Source organism: Loxodonta africana, chromosome 3 (assembly GCF_030014295.1).
Source record: "Loxodonta africana isolate mLoxAfr1 chromosome 3, mLoxAfr1.hap2, whole genome shotgun sequence".
NCBI classification, from domain to species: Eukaryota; Metazoa; Chordata; class Mammalia; order Proboscidea; family Elephantidae; genus Loxodonta; species Loxodonta africana.
In genome coordinates this window covers 191,101,971-191,124,645 of record NC_087344.1, presented here as the reverse complement: position 1 = coordinate 191,124,645, position 22,675 = coordinate 191,101,971, and the positions used below count along the sequence as shown (strand labels likewise).

At 39.3% G+C, this 22,675-nt stretch overlaps 1 protein-coding gene across 9 annotated transcripts in view; it reads left to right on the top strand.

The window, feature by feature from the left end:
• The window catches only part of LOC135227225 (Fc receptor-like protein 2), a 505,822-nt gene that overhangs the window by 31,583 nt on the left and 451,564 nt on the right, over positions 1–22,675 (top strand). For 2 of the 9 annotated variants that reach the window (XM_064283014.1, XM_064283012.1), the window contains exons 11-12: positions 52–83; positions 165–1,892. The exons of the other annotated variants lie outside the window; for them this stretch is intronic. In XM_064283014.1, coding sequence (XP_064139084.1) covers positions 52–83; positions 165–203 — 71 coding nt within the window. In that variant the 3' untranslated portion in view covers positions 204–1,892. Of the gene's footprint in view, positions 1–51; positions 84–164; positions 1,893–22,675 lie in introns of those variants that run through there. 9 annotated transcript variants of the gene reach the window in all.

The following is a 22,675-nucleotide window of genomic DNA, read 5'->3' as shown; positions in this document are numbered from 1 at the left end:
TCTAAGTAGGAGCTAATAGCACGGTACTTTTTTCTTTTTTTCTCTCCACAGCAAACACCAGAGGGACATTTCCGGAGACCAAGGTGAGCTAGACTTCTTGGAAGCTCGTCATCTCGCTTCCCTTCACCATATTCTTTTCTTGCTCACTTGTGTGTCTCCCCCAGGACTCTTCAGTCACCTACGCTAATGTGAGGAAGACATAACACTTGGAGGAATCAGACGGGAAAAGCAGCAACAAGGATAGAGTAGCAATAAAGATTGCCATAAAACTTTATGAAAACATTCAGGATGTTCATAACCATTATAGCCAGATGTGCTTCAGGGACTCTAGGCAAGCCACCTTGTGTCATCATTTCTTTTCTCACCAAGTTCCTTCCCCAATATCTTCTTTTATTCATCAAATATTTATTTGAACTGCTACTGTTTCCCGGACACTGTGTAAGAAATTATTTCTGCTATCCTCTCTTAAGCTATCAACGCACAAAGAGCCAAGGAAAGAAGAACGAACCAGAGAGACAAGTTCTCATCTTGGCCTACTTTGAAGAGATGACAACAGAATCCATTTCTGGGCTATTTCCCTCCCACAGGAGGACCCAGTCATCTTTTGTCTTCCCAGGGACCTCAAAGTTATAAAATTATCTTCGGAAATGAATTGAATCCCCTCTTACTTTTGAAAGATTTTTTGAGTTGGGTTTGAAAGAGGAAACAGGAGCCTGAGTTAGCTTGCCGTATTGTCCAGGCACTAGAATGTTCAACTTTACATCAACTTAAACAAATTAACAAGGGATTTTATGGTTTTTTGTTTTTTTTTTAATGGAAAGTGTTCTCCTGTGGATCGGCAGTTTAGTTGAGAGATCAAGAACCCAGCCTTTAGAGACAGCTGCCTGGGCTGGCGTCCCATCTCTACTGCGTTAGCTGTGTGTCTATTCCTCCACCAGTCATGCACTGTCTTAATTACTGTAGCTACATAGTAATCCTTGCCATCAGGAAGAATAAAACCTCCCACTTTATTCTTTTTTCTCAGAATTGCTTTAACTATCAAATAGTAATAATATAGTAACATTTTTTGAAATCTAAAAATGAAATTTGCATGAAAATGGCCAATAAACAAGTAACCAGTTGCTATTGAGTTGGTTCTGATTCATGGTAACCCCATGTATGGCACAGTAGAACTGTACTCCATAGAGTTTTCAAGGCTGTGATCTCTCAGAAGTAGATTGCCAGGCCTTTCTTCTGAGACATCTCTGAATGGACTTGAACTTCTAAGCTTTTGGTTAGCAGCTGAGTGGGGTAACCATTTGCACTACCCAGTGACTCCAGTGGCCAAGAATAAACCCACTGCTCTCGCGTCGATTCCAACTCATAGCGACCCTATAGGACAGAGTAGAACTACCCCATAGAGTTTCCAAGGAGCACCTGGTGGATTTAAACTGCCAACCTCTTAGCAGCCATAGCACATAACCATAAGCCACCAGGGTTTCCAAGACTAGATAGACCAAAATATACACCACACCAATTGCCTTCAAGTTGACTCCAACTCATGGTGGCCCCACATGTGTCACAGTAGAATTATGCTCCATAGGGTTTTCAATGGCTGATTTTTTGAAAGTAGATCACCATCCATGTCTTCCCAGGCACCTCTGGGAGGAATGGAACTTCTAAACTTTTTGTTAGCAATCAAGTGCATTGGTTGTTTGTACCACCCAGGAATTCCAGACCAAAATAGTAGAACAGAATTGCAGTTGAGAAGAAAAACAGCAGTGACATTTGTGCACCTTTAACCAGTGATAAAGTATCACAAATCAAGACGGTGATTTTTTTACCCTCATGCTAAATTTCATTTCTGCTCATATCACCATTAAAATGACAAAAAAAAAAAAAAAACACAAAAATTGGGGAGAAAATCTGCATCAGCACATACACACACGAAACAGGAGTTCTATGAGATACTATGTGGATGGAACCAAATAAATGGAAATACCTTTGAATGTGCATTGGAAAGACCTGCCTAGGAAGTAAGCAGACACATTGCTTCTCAGCCTTTTGGCTAAGACCAAGTGTAACTAAGTGAACAGCATCCTTGTCATGACCTCCTAACTTCTAAGCTCTGAGCATCCAAAAAATCAAACCCTTTGCAGTTGAGTCAATTCTAACTCATAGTGACCTATAGAACAGAGTAGAACTCCCCCATAGGGTTTCCAAGGAGTGGCTGGTGGATTCAAACTGCTGATCTTTTTTGATTAGTAACCATGCTGTTTACCACTGCATCACCAGGGCTCCAGCTCCAAGCATCAGGGACTGACAATTAGGGTGCCCCACGGAGTTAACCACAAGATGAGGGTAATCTCAACTACAAAATTAATTAACCCTGGGAGACACAGCAGGTGTCAGAATATGAACGGCATGGTCAGTGTGCCTACCCACTGTCAGTACTAGGCAGTCCCAATGGTCAGATAGAGCAGACCACTGTCTACCTGAACTTCAAGAAGATTGGAGTGTGGAGGCAATGCCCTAAGCAAACATCTATAACTACATATGTAAGTGAGCCCTTGAGAGGAATTAGCTCTGAGTATTTTGGAACTTATGATACGCAGAGATCAAAAAGAAATTCCACTGAACTTGTGTGGACCTGCTTTAGCTGAAGTAGTGATGACCACTTGAGGTGATATAACCCCAACTTTGAGATAGGCAGAGATACCAATCAATTATGTGATTTGGTAGAGTCATGTGCCAAGACCAGCACCTCTGAGTGAAGATAGGGTTTCCACTGAAGGATACAGGCATGCCTGTGATCAATCACGCTAAAAAGAGGTCAATCCGAGAACAGGAAGAAAGGCTTCAGGATGTTGAAGAAGGAAATTTTCTTCCTAGTCCTGAGGTCTCGCTTTTAAGATGTGGAAACACCAGAAATCTCATATGTTGCTGGTGGGAGTATAAACTGGAAAATTTTAGCTGGATCTTATTTAAATGCAAATATGTATACCATATGTTATGGATTGAATTGTGTCCCTCCAAAATATCTGTCACATTGGCTAGGCCATAATTCCCAGTATTGTGTGATTGTCCACCATTTTGTCGTCTGATGTGATTTTCCTATGCGTTGTAAATCCTTCCTCTATAATGTTAATGAAGCACCATTAGGGGCAGTTATGTTAATGAGGCAGGACTCAATCTACAAGACCAGGTTGTGTCTTAAGTCAATCTCTTTTGAGATACAAAAGAGAGAAGCAAGCAGGGAGACTGCAGAACCTCATACCACCAAGAAACAAGAGCCAGGAGAACAGGGTCCCTGCGCTGAGAAGCTCCTTTACCAGGGGAAGAATGATGACAAGGACCTTCCCCCAGAGTCAACAGAGAGAGAAAGCCTTGCCCTGGAGCTGGCACCCTGAATTCATACTTCTAGCCTCCAAGACTCTGAGAGAATAAATTTTTGTTTGTTAAAGCCATCCACTTGTGATATTTCTATGACAGCAGCACTAGATGTTTTAGATGACTAAAACACCATACCAAACCCATTGCTGACGAGTCAATTCCTACTCACAGTGATCCCATAGCACAGAGCAGAATTGCTCCATAAGGTTTTCAAGGCTGTAATCTTTATGGAAGCAGACTGCCACATCTTTCTCTGGAGAAGCAGCTGGCTAGTTTGAACCACCAACTTTTCAGTTAGCAGCTGAGTGTTTAACCACTGTGACACCAGGGCTTCTTATGTTTACCATACCACATTAAAAAATCCATTGCCATCAAGTCGATTCCAACTCAGAGCAACACTGCAAGACGGAGTAGAACTGCCCTATGGGGTTTCCAAGGAACACCTTGTGGATTCGAACTGCCAACCTTTTGGTTAGCAGCCATAGCTCTTAACCACTATGCCACCAGGGTGTCCATGTAAACCGTATGGCCCACCAATTCCAACCCTAGGTGTATAACCAGCCACTGTCAACTCCAACTCATGGTGACCCAACGTGTGTCAGAGTAGAACTGTGTTCCATAAGGTTTTTAATGGCTGATTTTTCAGAAAGTAGTTTGCCAGGCATTTCTTCTGAGCCATCTCTGGGTGGACTCGAAGCTCCAGCCTTTTTATTAACAGCCAATCACATAACTCAATTCACCAGAAGAAAAATACAACAAAGTTCCTAGCAACCCCAAACTGGAAATTCCCCAAATGCCAATCGACAGTAGAGCAGATAAATAAATTGGGAGAAAATTATACAATAAAATACTATATAGCAATAAGAATGAAGGAACCAGAACCACAAGCGACAACATATAATTAATACTGTGCAAAAGATGTTCCACACAAGGAGTTCATACTCTGTGATTCCAATTTTATAAAATTCAAAACCAAGGAAAACAAGCCTATTGCATTAGAAATGAAGATACTGGTTACTCTCGGGGGGTTAGTTCTGGACACGGGGATGGGAGGGGTCTTCTGGGGGCCACTAATTCCAGCTCTTTATGTGGGTGATCATGCATATATTCACACTTTGTGGAATTCATTGAGCTGGATATTATGATTTGCGCATATATTATTTGTATATATATGTTATACAAAATATAAAGTTCAAAAAGACATCAAGAGTCACTAGACTTTATCAATCCTTGTTTTTTATTGTGGCAAATATGTATATAACATAAAACTTGCCATTTTAACCATTTTGAATACAATCTCAAAAAAAGAAAAGGCATTGCCGTCGAGTCGATTCTGACTCATAGTGACCCTAGTGGCATTGAGAACATTCACAATGCTGTGCAAAACTTTTGTTTTTTAAATAAGTTTCCAACACTTTAATTTGATTTTTTTCCCCAGTACTTTTTCCTAATCCTGTTTCTTTTTAATTTTTTAAAATTATTTATCTATCTTTCGTTGATGCTGATGAAAACATAAACAGCAGAACAAACACTAGTTCACTTTCTACATGTGTTTTCAAGACTTTTTCATCACCACCAACAGAAACTCTGTACCCATTAAGCAATAACTCTCAATTCATCCTATCAAAAACGAACAACTCAGAACACTACTAACAGCACTGATGGCGTAGTGCTTAGAAGCTTGGTGCTAACCAAAAGGTCAACACTTCAAACCTACCAGCTGCTCCCGGGAAACCCTCTGGGGCAGTTCTACTTCGTTCTATAGGGTCGCTATGGATTGGAACCGACTCGATGGCACATAAGAACAACAACATGCAGGTTTAATAGACAACTTTAATGTTGAATGGCATATCATTACCCAGTAAATCAGTGCCCCCAAGTAATTACGATTTTCAGGGTACTTATATGTTTCTCAGGGAAAAAAAGGAAGGCCCTCGATGAGATGGATTGACACAGTGGGTGCCACAATGGGCTCAAGTACAATAATGATTGTGAAGATGGCACAGGACCGGGCAGTGTTGCATTCTGATATGCGTACAGTCGCTGGGAGTATGAACTGACTCAACAGCACCTAACAACAACATACATGATTTCATCAGAAACTTTGAGCAAAAAATGTTTGATTGGCTGACAATTATATCAGAATATATAAATCTTAAAAGAGCAGATGTGCTCAAACATTATAAATAATAGAAAAACAGCAATCTTGCTAAGACAATTGCAAAATCAGTGAGCCATGACTGTAAGACCTCTGGAGTCTTAGAAGCAGGACATGCTCATTAATCTTCAATTGTTTTTGAAAGGACAAGTTTCAAGTGAGTTTCAGTGGGCTGATCATCTAAATGGAATTACGTGAAACTAGAAAAGCTGCTTCTAAAGGATAGTTACAGTTTAAGGCATGACTATAAGACTTAAAAATTATATATATATATATATGGTTAAATAGCATATATATATATATGATTATACAGCAAATAGGTTTCTAACACTTAATGAGATACTTTCAGTGTCATGGGCAAGAGAATTCTGTTTTCATAAAACAAAACTTATAATTTATTTCACAGTCCCTTTCCCCAGCCCATGGTAAACACTAATCCAGTTCCTTTCTCTGTGCGTTTGTCCATTCTGGAAATTTCATATAAATGGGATGATACCATATTTGTCCTTTTGCGTCTGGCTGATTTCACTCTGCATCATGTTTTCAAGGGTCATCTATAGCATAGCATGTATCAGAACTTCATTTCTCTTTATGGCTGAATAATATCCCATTGTACGGATACACTGCATTCTGCTTATCCATTCACCTGTTGATGGACACCTGGGTTGTTTTTACCTTTTGGCGATTGTAAATAACGTTGCAGTAAACATTGGTGTACAAGTACCTGTTTGAGTCTCTGTTCTCAGTTCTTTTGGGTATACACCTAAGAGTGAAATTGCTGAATCGTATTTTTTTTATGGTAGTTCTGGAGTCCGTGGGTCATACAAATGGTTGACATGATTGCTGCTAACCAAGAGTTCGGCGGTTTGAGTCCACCCAGAAGTGCCTTGGAAGAAAGGTCTGAAGATCTACTTTTGTAAATGAGCACTGAGAGCCCTACAGGGCACAGTTGTATTCTGACACACATGGGGTCATCACGAGGCTAAACCAACTCAACAGCAACTGGCTTTGTATTATAGTAGTCTATTTTTAACTTTTTGAAGAACCACCATTCTCTTGTCCACAGCGGCTCCACCATTTTATAACCCACCGGCAATGGATAAGGGGAAAAAAAAAAATTTTTTTTTTTTTTTTTTTAATGGATAAGGGTTCCAATTTGCTATTTTCTGTTTTTCTGATAATAGCCATCTTAGTGGGGCCATGACTCAACAGCAGTGGGTTAGTGGGGAGATGAAGTGGTATGTCATTGTGGTTTGGATTTGCAGTTGCCTAATGCCTAATGACATTGATCATCTTTTCATCTGCTTATTGGCCATTTGTATATTTTCTTTAGTCTATTTTAGTCTTTGGCCCATTTTTTAATTAGGTTGTCTTTTTATGTTGAGTTGTAGGAGTTTTTTCTGTATTCTGGTTATTAAACACTTTTCAGATATGTAGTTTCTAAATATTTTCTCCCTTTCTGTAGGCTATCTCTCCATTTGTTGATAAAGTCTTTTGATGCCCCAAATTTTAAATTTTGATGAAGTATTTCGTGTGTCTGTGTGTGTTTTGGAGTCCTGGTGGTGCAGTGGTTAAGAGCTTAGCTGCTACCAAAAGGTTGGCAGTTCGAATCCACCAGCCGCTCCTTGGAAACCCTATGCGGCAGTTGTACTCTGTCCTATACAGTCACTATGAGTAGGAATCGACTTGATGGCAACCGGTTTGGATGTGTGTTTTAAACCAAGAATTTCAATTTATAGACGCATTTACCTGAGACGAATTGTCAGTAATGATGTGTTTGTTCTTATTTCTGTCGTACTATTTTGTTATTTCTATTCACCGTGCTTTCTTCTGTTTTAAAAATTTCTGAATTTTACCTGATCAATTTAATGTTTTATTCTATTTTGGTTTTGCCTAGTAATTGAAAATTCTATGTCTTCTTTCTATTTTTTAAAAAATACATACAATTCTGTCAATATCGAGAATTAATCAATACCTGTAATCTTCCTTCAGAAAGGAATGCCTTTGTAGCTTTTATTCCCCTCACCTCTATATCTCACAAGGGGTATAAAGTTTAGTTCCATACTATTTTTTAAATTTCTCTTAAACATTATCTGTCTTCTATTTCTAAAATATTTTCCTTATCATTTGCGTTAAACTTCTTGCCTGTTGAGTGGCAACTGGGGTCTTACGTGCTAGCAAGTGACCACCTAAGATGCATCAATTGGTCTCAACCCACCTGGACCAAAGGAGACTGAAGAACACCAAAGACACAAGGTAATTATGAGCCCAAGAAACAAAAAGGGCCACATAAACCAGAGACTGCATCAGCCTGAGGCCAGAAGAACTAGATGCTGCCCAGCTACAACCGATGACTGCCCTGACAGGGAATACAAGAGAGAATCCCTGATGGAGCAGGAGAACAGAGGGATGCAGACTTCAAATTCTCATAAAAAGACCAGACTTAATTGTCTAACTGAGACTAGAAGGACCCCAGAGGTTCTGGTCCCTGGACCTTCTATTAGCCCAAGATTGGACCCATTCCCAAAGCCAACTCTTCAGACAGGGATTGGACTGGACTATAAGACAGAAAATGATACTGGTGAGGAGTGAGTTTCTTGGCGTAAGTACACACATGATACTATGTGGGCAGCTCCTATCTGGAGGCAAGATGAGAAAGCAGAGGGGAACAGGAGCTGACTGAATAGACATGGGGAGTGCAGGGTGAAGAGGAATGCACGGTCCCATTAGGGGGAGAGCAACTAGGAGTACATAAAAGGAGCACATAGCAAGGTGTATATAAGTTTTTTTATGAGAGACTGACTTGATTTGTAAGCTTTCACTTAAAGCACAATTGAAAAAAAAAAAAAACTTCTTACCTGCATTATCAATAATTATTTGAACTTTCTAAAAAGTTATATTGATTTCTGTGTCCTTTGTCTTTCTTTTTTTTGAATTTTATTTTCTGGGGTTGCTGAAGCATATCTGTGAGGTTTGTCTTTTTTTATTTGCAATAAAAATGTTCGGATGACATGCTTTCTGCATCTTTTTGTTTCCAGACATATTTTAATCTTGTCCTATCATAATAAAAATTATGACTTACTAGAATATGACTACAAGGTTGGGGTAAAAAAAAAAAGGCACTTTAATTCTGAAGATATAAATATTTCTTCAGCTCAGAGGAATTTTCTTGTTATTGTTATATTTTTAAATTACTTTTCCCCTGTTTTCCTTCTCTACTCTTTTTTTAAGTTCTGGAATTCATTTCTCCTTCCTTTCCCCTTTCTCTTTCTCTTCTTCCTCCTTCTTTTAGACAGTGTATCTCCTCAATTGTTAGTTCTTTTCTTTAAGATTTTATATCCTTTGTCTTCATTCTTTAGATCCCAGGAAGATTTCCTTATTTAATCTTCCAGGTCATTGATTTGATTCCATTTTGGTTTAATTTGCTATTGGGGTAAGGAAGCAATACCTACCCATATCTGAGAGAAACAGGCTTTTAACCTAGAATGCTATATCCAGTCAAATTGTTGCCCCAGTATGGGTGGGTAGGTTGCAGAGGGTTGATTCTTTCACCCTGTGGAGAGATGTTCTCTGTCAGCCACAGAACACTGGCTCTAGAGATATTTAAACAGTGACAATCTTGATAATGAAAGAAAATGCCCAGAAAACAGGGCAGGGAAAAAAGAGGCTGAAGCCAAGAAAGCAGCAGCTGGGAAGGCCCAGGGCATGGATTGCATACTTGTCAATAAAAAGGATAACTATTAAAATCACTCATGCTTCCATCACTCTGTGACAACTGTTATAATATCTCAGTATCCACTGGTCAAACTATTTCTTATGTATGTGCTCATATATACATAAATTCATGATTCTAAATGAAATGACACCTATACCTTGCTTTTTCTTTTTCAATATTTTTGTTATTGCATGGCATAGAATCACTTTACTAAAAAAAAATGCAATTTGACCCTTTAGTCCCGATTCCAAAGCCCCATGCAGTAGTTGGCCTTTGCATGGATTAGCTGGGAGTGTGGGGCAGGGGGGCCTGCCCGGTAACTGATAAAAATCCTAGAACATGAAAGCACAGGTGGGGCTTCCTGATGGACCTGAGTCAGGAGTGCGGGACACAGGAGTCCTAAGCTATGGCCCTCCCAGACCAAGTAAACCTGAGATGGTGATGGAGGAAGTAGCTGCAACAGTACCAGAAGAAGTGGAGACAATGAACAAATCCAGGTGGTGTCAGCAGTGTAAAGACTGAACCCCACCCAAGAGCTGAGAGGAGCAACCAATAGCAGACCCCGAGAAGTGATGTCATTGAGCTTCCTGGGTGAAAGTTTCCCGATGGGTGAGAATGAACAGTGGTTCTCACCAACAGTAATCATTTTGCGAAGTAAGCAGGTCTCCTTTTAGACACTGAGGTCCCATGGTGGGACCCTCCCAAACCCTGACTTCCGTATATCTTCATTTCTGTTTGTATCCTTTTCTGTTATTAAGGTTGTTGTTGCAGTTATGTTGTTTCCATGAGTTCTCTGTGACTGTTCCAATGAATTATCAAACCCAATAGAGAAAGAATGTTGTGGGGAGAACAGCTGAGGTCAGAAATGGTGGAGAAGTTGGAGAATGGGTGTATATTTCACCTCCGCTTCAAAGAAACCAGTTTGGTGCTGATTCTTATGGTTAGGGTTGTCCTTTCAGTTGGTGTCCAAGAAATTTCTCTCCTATTTGTTTCCTGATTAGGGTCCGTGCCCCGGAGCAGTCAAGCCAATGAAACATACTCCAAGTCAGAAAGACAGAGAAAGTTTATAAGGAAGTAACACCAATGGGACACCTGACAGCAACAGTGGCTGCCTTCATGGGGTCCTGAAAAGCAATTTTTTATGTCAGAGCTTATATATAATTTTTGCAAGGATTATATAGTGTCTTCAGGCACGTAGCCCGCAGATGGTTGGATGCGTATACATCACAAGACACTTACAAGAAACTCTTCATCAGACTAAAAGCATGCATCTGGACTCGGCTAGTGGAAATAGTCTACCAAGTGCACTCTAACTGAGATAAGAAGCAAGAAGAAAGTTACAGACCAAAAGCACTCGGCAGCCTTCCTAGCCGCTGTCTTGCAGGCTGAAGGCCATCCCCCAAGAAAACAATAAAAAGGAGGGAGACCAAGGCTGCAAGAGCCAAGAAGGCCCCACACACCTTTGGTAAGAGACCAGTGTGGCTGGTGTAATAAAGAAGACATTGAAAGTGAGTGTACAGAACACCAAGCAAAAAACACTTAGAGGTTCTTTACAGTATCGTCATGTTATTAGTTATGCCAAGCTCTCAGTCGCCCATTTTGAAAAGGAGAAAACATGCTGAGAGATATTAGGGTCACATATTCACAGTTATATGCTCATGTCATTGAATGTTTTTCTAAGATATCATTTGTAGTGTCACCTTGTATGTTTAAATATATAGTAACTTGTCTTATAAATTACTTATTTTAGGGCATATGGAGTCCTTGGGTGACACAAATTGTTAAGTGCATACTAACCAAAAAGTTGGCAGTTTAAGCATACCTACAGGTGCCTCAGAAGAAAGGCCTTGTGGTCTGCTTTCAAAAGGTCACAGCCTTGAAAACCCCGTGGAGCACAGTTCTAGTCTGCGCACATTGGGTTACCATCAGTTGGAATGGACTTGATGGCAACTGGTTTTATAGTATTGACAAATACTCAATATTCTAAACAATGCTATAATGAGCATCCTTTTATCTAAGTCAAAATTTTGAAAGTATTACTATTTTAGAGAAACAAAAGCCTGTTATTCTATACAGAGACAGGCAATACTTGGCAGCATTTTCCCTGAGGCATCTTGGGAGATCGTGTGAAGGGCTTACCAGCTTACGATACACTAGTATCAAGATAAAGAATTGAAACAACCTTATGGAAAAGTGCAACGTTCATTTTCTCACATTCTGTATGAGGAAATAGGGTTGAAACACTGGAGGAGTCTCTTATCTCCTTGCTTTCTGTTCCTATAAAATATTCTGAAGCGTCTACTCTTGTTCCAGCTTCTTATGCAGGCCAGTTGCTGAGATAGTCTCCTCTCAAAAAGCTGAGTGAGGAGTTCCCTATGCTACTGTGGTCATTACCGCGGGCCTTCGGTGAGTTGAAGCAAGATCTAGGGCACCTAGAAGATGGAGATAGTTATCTAGAGATCCTTGGGGCTTTCTCAGAGTCTCTGTCTCTGGCCAGCACCTAGAAGGAGGCTGAGTCTCCCCTTCCATTCCACTTCCCAGAAATACCTGGGAATTGAGGAAATAAACAGGCCTAAATTTCCAAGAAAACCTAAAAGGTGGTGAATTTCAGTTTCCAATTATAGTAGGGAGAAAAAAAAAAGAAAAAAAAGAGCTTATTCTTTGTCATGAATTTATGCCCTAACCTCATAGGATATTTTATAAATGATGTAATTGAGATTTTTTTCCAACACTAAACCCTAATGATCCACTCCTTTCTTCCATACTTGAAAAAAAAAAAAAAAACGTAGATAACAGATTAAAATTTATGAAAGTCAACAAGGAGGACTCACAGGAGACAAAACTCCTCCTCCATCTCTGGGGTTAGTTATCAATGAGAGGGGCAACCTCCACTGGGTCAGGCCCTTTCCCAACCCACTTAGTTCTGGACAAGGGGAAGGTAAGAACTGCTAGGAAACAATATTCCTTTCTCTGTACTTAATAGGCACTCTGTATATAATTTTAGAATGAATGGGTGGGCTCTTAAGCCAAAACTTGACCTGAAGTTGGGAAAAGGGGAGTTGCACATGACACAAAAAAATGGAAGAAACTCTCTTCTTCTTGATGTTCATTCCTTAGCTCTATGTCTCAGGTTATAGATGGGTTCTGAAAAAGGGGAAATAGTGAAAAGAATGGAAACTATAGATACCACACATCTTGAAAAAAGGAACACTTTTTGGCAACCGGCAATGCACGTGTGGGCATTTCCTTTGTGTGTGTAAAATGAAGTATGGAATGAAGTGTTGTTGGGATGGTATGGCTTTTGAGAAGATACAGAATATGGGAGAAGAAATAAGGGAAAAAGAGAAGTAGGGTAGGTTGATGTTCATAAAATCCTCAGAATTATGGATTGAAAAAGATGAGACTATTTCTTTTTGCTCATTTCTCATTCTTCTTGCAGCTTCAGTCAGTGAACACTTTGGTAAGTTTTTCTGTTTTTCCAACCTCAGAGATTTTGAGTAATTCTGTCTGTTTTAGGTTGCTAGTGCTGCCATAACAAAAACAAAACAAAAAAACCACATGTGGGTTCCTTTAAAGAACAGCAATTCACTGTCACACCATTCAGGATGCTAGAAGTTCTAATCAGGACATCAGCTCTAGGGAAGAGTGCTTCCTTGTCAGTAGTCCCAGTGTGCTCAGGCTTTTACCTGCCCCATCTCCCCATGGTATCTTTCCCTATGTGTGTCTCGGAGTCTATTTTGCTGTTTTTATAGGACACCACTCAGAAGTGATTAGGTCTCAGACCCATGCTACTCTAGCATGGCCCGTTAACCTAACAAAAGAAACCCCCTGTTTCCAAACAGGGTCCTATTTACAGGTGCAGGGTATTAGGACTTGCACATTTCCATCCATACACACAATTCAGTCCATAACACCATCCTTCTGATCAGCTCATGAAGCCTGTGAAAGCAGTCTCAGACCCATGAGTGTTGTTAGATATGCAAATGCTCAGTGGTTTCCTCAGCCTCGCCCTGTACTCTCTTCACCTGACCTCCGCTCTGAAAATATCCATGTTTTGCTGGGAGGGCAGATGCTCCCTGAGCCTTTCAATCTTTTTGGTTCTTTTTCTTTATATCAGATGCTCAGAACTGGTGGTCTGTGACCTGTCTATCCAACAGATCTGTTTTGTTTTGCCTTTTCTTCTTTTTCTAATTAATCACCTTACATTTATGGAAAAGATGGCTTTAGGCTCTTCCTCCTAAGCTTTACCTTGGAGATGCCACATAGATGAGAGGAAGATTGGTGCCTGTCAAAACTAATGTGAAAACTATAATTAACGCATAGGGAGACAGAAATATAGGGAAGCAAAAGCTATGGTGAGGAAGAGGCAGACTGGAAGTGAGGGACTGCTTTCTGGATGAAGGCTTTCTCTGCCCCATATGGCTCTGAACTGATCTTTGCCCACCCCAGCAGGGCGATACTTCCACCAGATAGTAGCAGTGGAGTAATTATCATGGCAGCACTGGAACTCAGCCACATGGGAAGCAAATAATAGGTACAGATGTACTGTTTGGCTCTTGAGAATTCTTGTGTCTCCACTGCTGTCCATACCTCAAGGACTAGGCGATTATCATTGAAAGAGGCAAAAAAAAAAAAAAAAAAAAGAAACTCTTGGAAAAGATCAATAGCCAGGGTAGAAGCACAGAGAAATCCTCCGGGGTAGGCAAATAGGGAATCGTGTCCAGTTAGAGTACTAGAGGTTCTCTGCCTAAGACACACTCCTCACCATTCCCTAAACACATCCAATTGTGTAAGTTAAAGAACAGCGAACTAGAGATAATACATGTGAAAATCATAATCATCGAAAATAAATAGCTCACATCTGGATTGATTAACCAAAAGAGCAAAATGGAAAAGAGTGACATGAAAGATCAGGAGAAACTCTCCTAAAAATTTCGTGAAAGAATAAAGGATGGAAAACATAAGAATTAAGGGAGATGGAGGATGGAAGAGGAAATGACAACATTTGCATAATGGATGTCTTAGAGATAAAAGTAGAGGAAAACACTTGTGGAAAAAACTTCACAGAATCTGAGAAAGATGAAAGATTGAAAGTGTCATATTTTGCTAAGCTGGATAAAAAAATAGGGCAAATCCCATACATGGAAACACTAAAGTAAAAATTAAGAATATTCACCAAGGAAAAATTCTGAAATAAAGGTATTGTCTATGAGACACAGGAATTAGATTAAACTCAGACTTCTTAACAATAATGCTAAATGCAAGAATTTAATGGAAAGTAATATTTTCAAAGTGTTCAAGGAAAAAAAACAAATCTATAATTTTATATCTATACAAACTTTCATATACCAGGAATGGTGAATAAAGATATCTCTGCTATAACAGTCCTCAAAACTTTAATACACACACACACAGAGAACTGTCTAAAAAACTCTGAGAGAAATTGCCCTACTGAGAAGAAAAATATATGCAGAAATATGCCAAAGATATAGAAAGTGAGACCGAATAAATATAATAGTAAGATTTTGCTGTTTAAATAAGAAGGGACAAAAGATGGAAAATAAAATAAGTTTGTAAAATTCTGTTACCAGTAAAATTCTATTACTAATATAAGCTCAAGAGTCTGATAACATTAAGGAGTGGGGAAAGAGTTGTTGCAAAGGAATGGAAATGAATGCTATTGCTCATCTTAGTAAAACTAGAAATTGCCACCAGAAAATAAAAACAGAATGTATAACTTTCAGAACAGCATAAGAAAATTGAACCTCTATAATAAAAAGTGATAGGCAAGGAAAAAAAAATGTGTGGGTGAGCATAAAAGGCAAAAAAAGCAAAGCATCAGAAATTAGGTTCCATCGGGACAGTATTAAAATAATTGTGAATGAGGTAATTTAACATCAAAAAGCATGAATTCTCAGATCGGGTTTTTTCTTTTAAGACCGAATAATACTTCAGAAATGTATTTATAGCTCAGTAAGTAAAAACAAACACAAATAATACTTAATTCAAAATAAAACAATTATTGTTTCCCATTTTATCATTAATATATATTTTGTGGTTATAAATTCTCCTTGTCCTAGGAGAAAATTCACGTAGGTGCCATGGTTTTTCTTCTCACTCTTAAGTAATAGAGATATTGCATATTTAGTTCTCAATTTTTTTAATTAGAATGTTTCAGTCCTAGGTACTAATCAAAATTTAAAACTGGAGTTAGGATCAAATCATCTGCCTTCTCTCAGTGTGGGCGTATTTCACGCTGAGACTTTACAGTGAGATGGAGGATGGAATATAGTTAGTTTCATCTCATTTTCTCCATTTTGTCTCTCCAAGTGACATCAACAACTTTGGGCATGGACGGCAAGATTAGAAAAGGGCAGGCTTCCAACCGTCGAGGCATTCAGGTGTTTAAAGCTATTTTTGTTCCCTTTGTGGGGAGGTGGTGGTGATTCTCAGGTTTTCAGGGGTTTCCTGAAATGCTTAAATGCACACAAATGCATCTCTAGTCTCAGCGGTTACTTGTGACTTCTTCTCCAGCCCTTCTGCACCTTCTTACTGCTAGGGTGTCTCCACACCTCTAGGCGGCCCTACTGGACGGAATCTAAGATGATTACACACAGGGTTTCTCTGTCTCTTTCCCTCTCCTGTGAGGCTACCTTCTGAAAAACTCACCCATCCGATGCCAGCAAATGCTGACTGAGAAAGCTCTTTCCCCAGGCCACCACCAAAGCACTTCTCTGCCCTCCCCTCTGTATTTCTCAGGCAGGAGTCAAATCAGTCTAGTGTGCCCCTCTGAATACAGTGAACATAATACAAAAGTTATTTGAGTCATCTCAAAAAGCTCTCGCTCATCAAGCCCAAGGCAAAGGAGACATCCACCCAAACCCCACAGTTCTTCCACAGCGGAAGTAGGGAGAGGAATCCAGCACAACAACTCTTTTCAAAGAAATATATTCACCAATATATTCTTCTTTACTCTCTCCTAACCCTTTTACATTCCTCAAGTGAATGAGAGAGTTCAAGACTCATGGAATAAATTCTTAGAATTTTCTTTGTTACATATGATTATTTGTCATCTCATTTTGGAATTTCATAGCAATTGAATCATGATGTCTAGTCAAAACTGTTCTTTTAACATTTAAAACTAATCAGAGAAGTTGAAGATAAAGAAAAAACTCATATTTCAAATAAATATTGGTTAAAAAACCAAGAAATCAAGAGCATATAACATGCAATCATATACTCACATAACAATATAGCCTCAAAGTTTCACCACAGAGAAGTTCTGAGCAGGCAAGGAAAAAAAAAATGTTTCTGATATAGTGTAAGAATTTTGTGTTCTTCAACATAACTTTTAACAATTGTATGTCTGTTCAGGATTTACAATTATTTTGGTGTCAATTTGGTAAGTTATATGCTTCTACTGTATATTTTACCTAAGTTTTCCAGTTTATTAACAAACATTAGCATTACCTTTTTATTTTTATATTTCTACTCCATCCGTAGCTATATCTCAGTTTTCGTTTTTAATATTGTTTATTGATGCTTTCAACTCTTTCTTTAACTCAGTCAGCCTTATCAGAAGCTAGTCTATGTTATTAGTTTTTTTTGTTTTTTTTTAAAGAACCAACTTTCGTTTTTACTGGTCTACCTTTTGCATTAGTTATCTACTGCTGCCGTAACAGGTTAACACAAATTTAGTGGCTTAAAACAGCACAACTGTATTAACTTAAACTCTGTACATCAGGCATCTGACATGGGTCTCACTGGGCTAAAATCAAGGTGTCAGCAGAGCTTCATTCCTTCCTGGAAGCTCTCAGAGATAATCTGTTTCCTTGCCTTTTCCAGCTTCTAGAGGACTTCTCCCTCCACTTTCAAAGCGTGTAGTGCTGCAGTTTTGTGACCTTACTTTAGTGGTCATATCTTCCTCTTCCACAGTCAGGAGAGGTTCTCAACTTTTAAGAACCTTTGTGATTACACTGGGCCCATTCAAACAATCCAGAATAGTTTTCCCAGTTGAGGGTCTACAGATTAGCAGCCTTAGTTGCATTTCAATGCCTGTTTGCCATGTAGCATAATGTATTCAGAAATTCTGAGGATTAGGACATGGACATCTTTGGGGGGATCATTATTCTGCTTACCATAGCTTTTTAAAAATTATTATTTCTACTTTTGTCTTTCTTGTTCCTTCTTTCTACGGGTAATTTCCGATTTATGACAGGATTCCATTCTGACAACCCCGCTGAAAGTCGGTCCTGATGTAGGTTGAATACTTCATTTTTTTTTAAGTTTTCACTATTACTGCCTTTTATTATCAATATCTTTATAAATCCAATCTCTAGTTGTCGTTGAGGTTGGAAACATTACATATAAACTTACAGATATATTTTACTACATACATAAATAAAAAAATACATAAACCATAAAAAATTTCCTCCAATGATGAAGAGTTGGATAATGTTGGCATTTTGTCAGTTGTGGTAATAACTCCACTTGTGGAAGGCTCTGGATCATCTGGATTATCCCTGGGAATGGGGATGGCATTTCTAGTCAGAAAGTCAGTGAGAGTTGCCTGTGTGATCTCTTTTCTTTTTTTCTTCATATATTTCCTGGCACCACCTCTCTGCTTCACAAATCTGCCTACCAACTTTAGCAAAGCAATCAGTGTTTGGGTCCATGTTTGCAAGCATCTGAAGCCCCTGAATTAGTTTAGAAAACTAAACCTATAAGGCAGTGCTTTAAATAATAAATCATAAAATTAAACATCTGTGAGTGAATGATAACATCAGCAAATTCCACATTGCAACACTGTATGTAACACACACTATTAATGATAAGTTATAAAAAAAAAAAAAAAAAAGATGTTGTAACTCAAATACTTAGTAAATCAGGAACTACCTGTACTTTGGAGCCCTGGTGGTACAGTGGTTAAGCACTTGGCTGCTAATCAAAAGGTTGGTAGTTCTGTTCCACCCAGAGGTACCTCCCAAGAAAGGCTGGGTTCTGCCCTACTAGGCCCATCTGAGGAAGAAAGAAATCGGAAGACACTTCTGAGGAGCTTCTCTGTGGAAAATTGCTCTGTAAGACTCTGTAAGACTATCTACTCTCTCTCCATTTTCCCAATTTCCCTGTGTAATGTGAGGTGAACACCAGAGAGTAGCATAGCATCAGAGTAGCTGGTCTTTTCAGAGAGTTGTAATAGTCAGAACATCGGGAAGGAAAAGGATTTTTGTTGGTGAGTACTCGTGGGAAAGATTTATGGTTTCATGGAGACCTTGAGAGATTTCTGAAATGGAATTTTGAAAGGCTAGGTAATACAGAACAATGTAAAAGGAAGATGAAAATCTATACAGATGGCTCAATTGTTCTGGGCCCTGAGGAATGATATCTAGGGTGTTGACCCATTATTGCCCATAACTCAACGATTTCCTTTCTCCCACAACAAACTCTCAAGGAACACTGAAGAAAGATAAGGTAAGTTATACTTTATGAGATGACTTCCTACAATACCAATACTCCATGCTTTTGCACTTCATTTCGTAGATCTTTGCCCTTATGTGTCTCTCTAGGACTCCCTGGTCATCTATTCAAAGGTGAAGAAAAGTAACCTGCTGTATGACACAGTGAGAAAGCCAACTCATCCTGAACATGCAGAAAGAGAAAATTATGAGAATGTCCCATCGTCATAGAATGGCAAGACCCAGAGCCCCTGAATGAACCCTGGGGGACCCAACTGGTCACTCATTTTCTGCCATACTTATCCATATGCTTTCCCTCCTTAGGCTCCTCATTCAGTGTTTTCGACTTACCATTTTCCTGAGTGACGCAAATAGTTAATGTACTTGACTTCTAATTAAAAGGCTGGAGGTTCCAGTCCATCGAGAGGCACCTCAGAAGAAAGGTGATCTACTTCCAAAAACTCAGCCATTGAAAACCCTACAGAGCACAGTTCTACTCTGCCACACACAGGGTCGCCATGAGTAATCAACTCAATGGCAACTGGTTCATTGGTAAGGTTGCTTGGTTGGTCGATTGATTATCATGTCCCAGGAACAGTGCTGGGCACTGGGTGATGGGGGAGAGGGGAAGCATAGAACAGTAAACAATACAAAGTCCTCCCATCTTCTTTTGAAGTGAAGCAAGCAAAGTTCTTGGAGACCTTCGCCAGGAGAGCCAGAGATTGAACTTGGATGAGAGGGCTGGGCCTGAGCCTCATTCTGCGTGTCCCCTTGGGAGTCCGTGCACAGAGGCAGACCTTCTCCCCTTTCTTTTGACCAAGGGGTACTCAAAGGAATCAGTGGCTTCGGGCTCCCAGGAATGGAGGAATGGAAGATCTTGAGGCTATACCAACCTAATGTCACCAAATATGAGGAACGTTCTGGAGAGAGGGCTGACTTGATTATTTTATCTAATGCTGACCTTTAAAGTGAAAGCTTCTGATGCGCTTTCACTTCTCAAACAACACAGAAACCTCTACTTTCAACTTACCCTGTACATTGTGTTACCGACCAGGTTTTGTTCCTGTGTATTTTAATGTCAAGAGTACCAACTTGTAACATTGAGAAAAAATTATAAAAATATCCTGAGACAATCCTTGCAATACATTTTATGCTCACAGCCTTACAGTTCTCAGTTCTAATAGAAAAGCTCTTCCCCAATTTTATTAAATTAAGAACTTTAAGTTCAAACCTCAAAATCTCCCTGGTTGGAACACCTCAAACATTTTTTACTGCAGCCTCTAGAACCTTCCATGACTTTAATTAAATGATCAAGGAATTTGCACTACTGTGGGAAGTTAATTTATATGTAACTATCAATCTAAAATTTCTCTCTTTAAAACTTATGCCTCAGACATTTCAAATAGCTGTGAACAACCAATATCAACAAGTGGTCACTGACAATCCACAGATTACTCCTGGGTGGCAGTTTGCGTGAGCTCCTTTCTTCCAATGATGACTCACTGGGCAGCAGTCACAGATGACGATAGCCTTGTATCCTGCCACTAATTTACACGGAAGGTGTCCCAGTGGTGTAATGGTTAAGCGCTCAGCTGCTAACCAAAAGGCTGGTAGTTGAAACCCACCAGCTGCTCCATGGGAGAAAAGACCTAGCAATCTGCTACTGTAAAGATTCCAGCCCAGGAACCCTATGGGGTAGCTCTACTCTGTCCTATAGGGTCACTACGAGCCAGAATAGACTCTACAGCACACAACAGCAACAGTTTATACAGAAATGAAGTTTTCGTGAACCGTAGAGAATAATTCTGATGGACAGAAGAAACAGGAAAGAAATGCTTCTTTTTAAAATGCTGCTATGAATGTATGTAAAAGTATAAAACAGTTTAAAGAATACTGATAAAAATGAACAGAAGCTTAAAAATAGAACATTATGAGTAACCTGAAATCCCTCATATGCTCCTCTCTAATTACACCCATCTCTCTCCTGCTAAAGGTAGTTTCTTATTCTGAGTTTTTAATTCTTGCCTTGATATTCTTTATAGCTGTATCACTTCTATATCCTTAAATAAAACCTTATTTTGCTATTGTTTATCTTATATAAATGAAATCATACAGTATATATGCATCTGAAACTGCTTTTACTGTCCAGACTTATTTTTTGAGATATCCGTATGCTCTTTATGAAACCACGGTTCATTTTTTCCACTTCTATCTAGTGTTCCATGTATGGATAGGTCACCACTTTTGTCCTCTTTACTTTTTGTAGATGGTAGTTTTGTTTCTGGGGCCCTGATGGCAAAGTGGTTAAGAGCTCAGGCTGCTAACCAAAAGGCCAGCGATTCAAATCTACCAGCCACTCCTTGGAAACCCTATGGGGCAGTCCTACTCTGTCCTATAGGGTCACTATGAGTCGGGATCAACTCGAAGGCACACAACAACAACAACGTGTTGTTTCCAGTTCTTTGTTACAATGAATGATGTTTCAATGAATGTTCTAATATGTGTTTCCTGGAGAGTATGACCAAAGAAGCACAGAAATAGGAAAAATCCACCTCATCACAGTAAAACTAAGGAGGTAAAAAAAATAAAGAAGCTGCAGACAAGGAGGAATTTCTGCATAACACAATGCAAATGGGGTCATATAGAGAGACATTCCACTAGCAAGTAAAGGAAGGTCAACACTGCCCAGGAAAAACCTGAATATATATATATATATATAAAATCTCCACCACTAAGCTCTGAGCTTGGAAGATTTAGAGGGTTTCGGAGACCACTGGCAGGATGGCATTCCTGTCAAATAGACAGTTAAGCCTAAGAGAAGCCTCAAGTATCAAGACATGAAGGGCATGGACATGGTGCTCAGCTACGCTTAGCAGGCTGAGTGAAGCCGAGCACTATCTCCATAGGTTTCAGATGGGGACAGTCAAGCCAACTGAAGAAGAGTAGTTATGCCTTTCAAGCTTTCACAGCAAATATAAATAAAGCTGTTGGCTGGACTAAACCCCAACCTTTGTCATGAAGAGACAAGAAGAATTGGATGAAGCTTGGTGCAGTCCAGTTTTGATTGGGCTATTGATGCTTGTGTGTGATGTTTAACTGAGCCTTTTCAAGGAAATACATTGATTTTGGATGATTTAGTAAGGCTAAATAGGATATGATAAAAATACTGAAAGATATAGATATGCCTACTATAAATCAATCTGGAAAGAGAACAGTCCTGAGACAGAAAACGAGGACTCATTTTCTTTCCCCTTTCTGGAAGTTTGTCACAGGCTCTGAGATTTGAGACACCTGAAGCATTTCCTACCATGAGGAATGAAGTGGCCCTGGAAATAGATTTAGACTTTGTGCCTATAGCCCCCATGTTATGTTGACCTTATTTTTTGCTCAAACCATCAGTTTGTTCTAAGAACATCTCATTGGACTTTTGAAAATATAACCATCATTTGGAATGGAGAGATTTTAGAGGTTGTGGCCGTAAGAAGCTAAATTACTCTTCAGATCAGTATAAACAGCTTTACTTTGATGGGAAGAGTTGCAACTCAGAATATTGTGTTGCCTTTTTTGAAGAAATACTTTTCTTAATTGTGGATGGGGCAATGTTTTATTCTGTTATACATAAGGTAGCCATGAGTTGGAGCTGACTCAATGGTGGTAACAACAACTGTAGATCTACACTATGCCTGCTTGTTGTTGGGACATTAGTTTGTGTCATTTTTTAATCAGTTGCCTATAAAATACTAGGAATCAGGAGCCTGGAGTCCTGGATGGATTGCAAGCCTAATCAATTTTCGTGGAAGAAAAAGATAAAAAGGAACATAACTTGGAAGTTTACATAAGACTATTAATGTCTCACATACTATAAATGTAAGACCAAATTGTCTCAGAATTTTGCTAAAGGTGGGCTACTGGATTCAGACATACTTTTAAAACCAAAGGCAAGATCACACCCATGTTAGTCGGTATTCAGTTTCC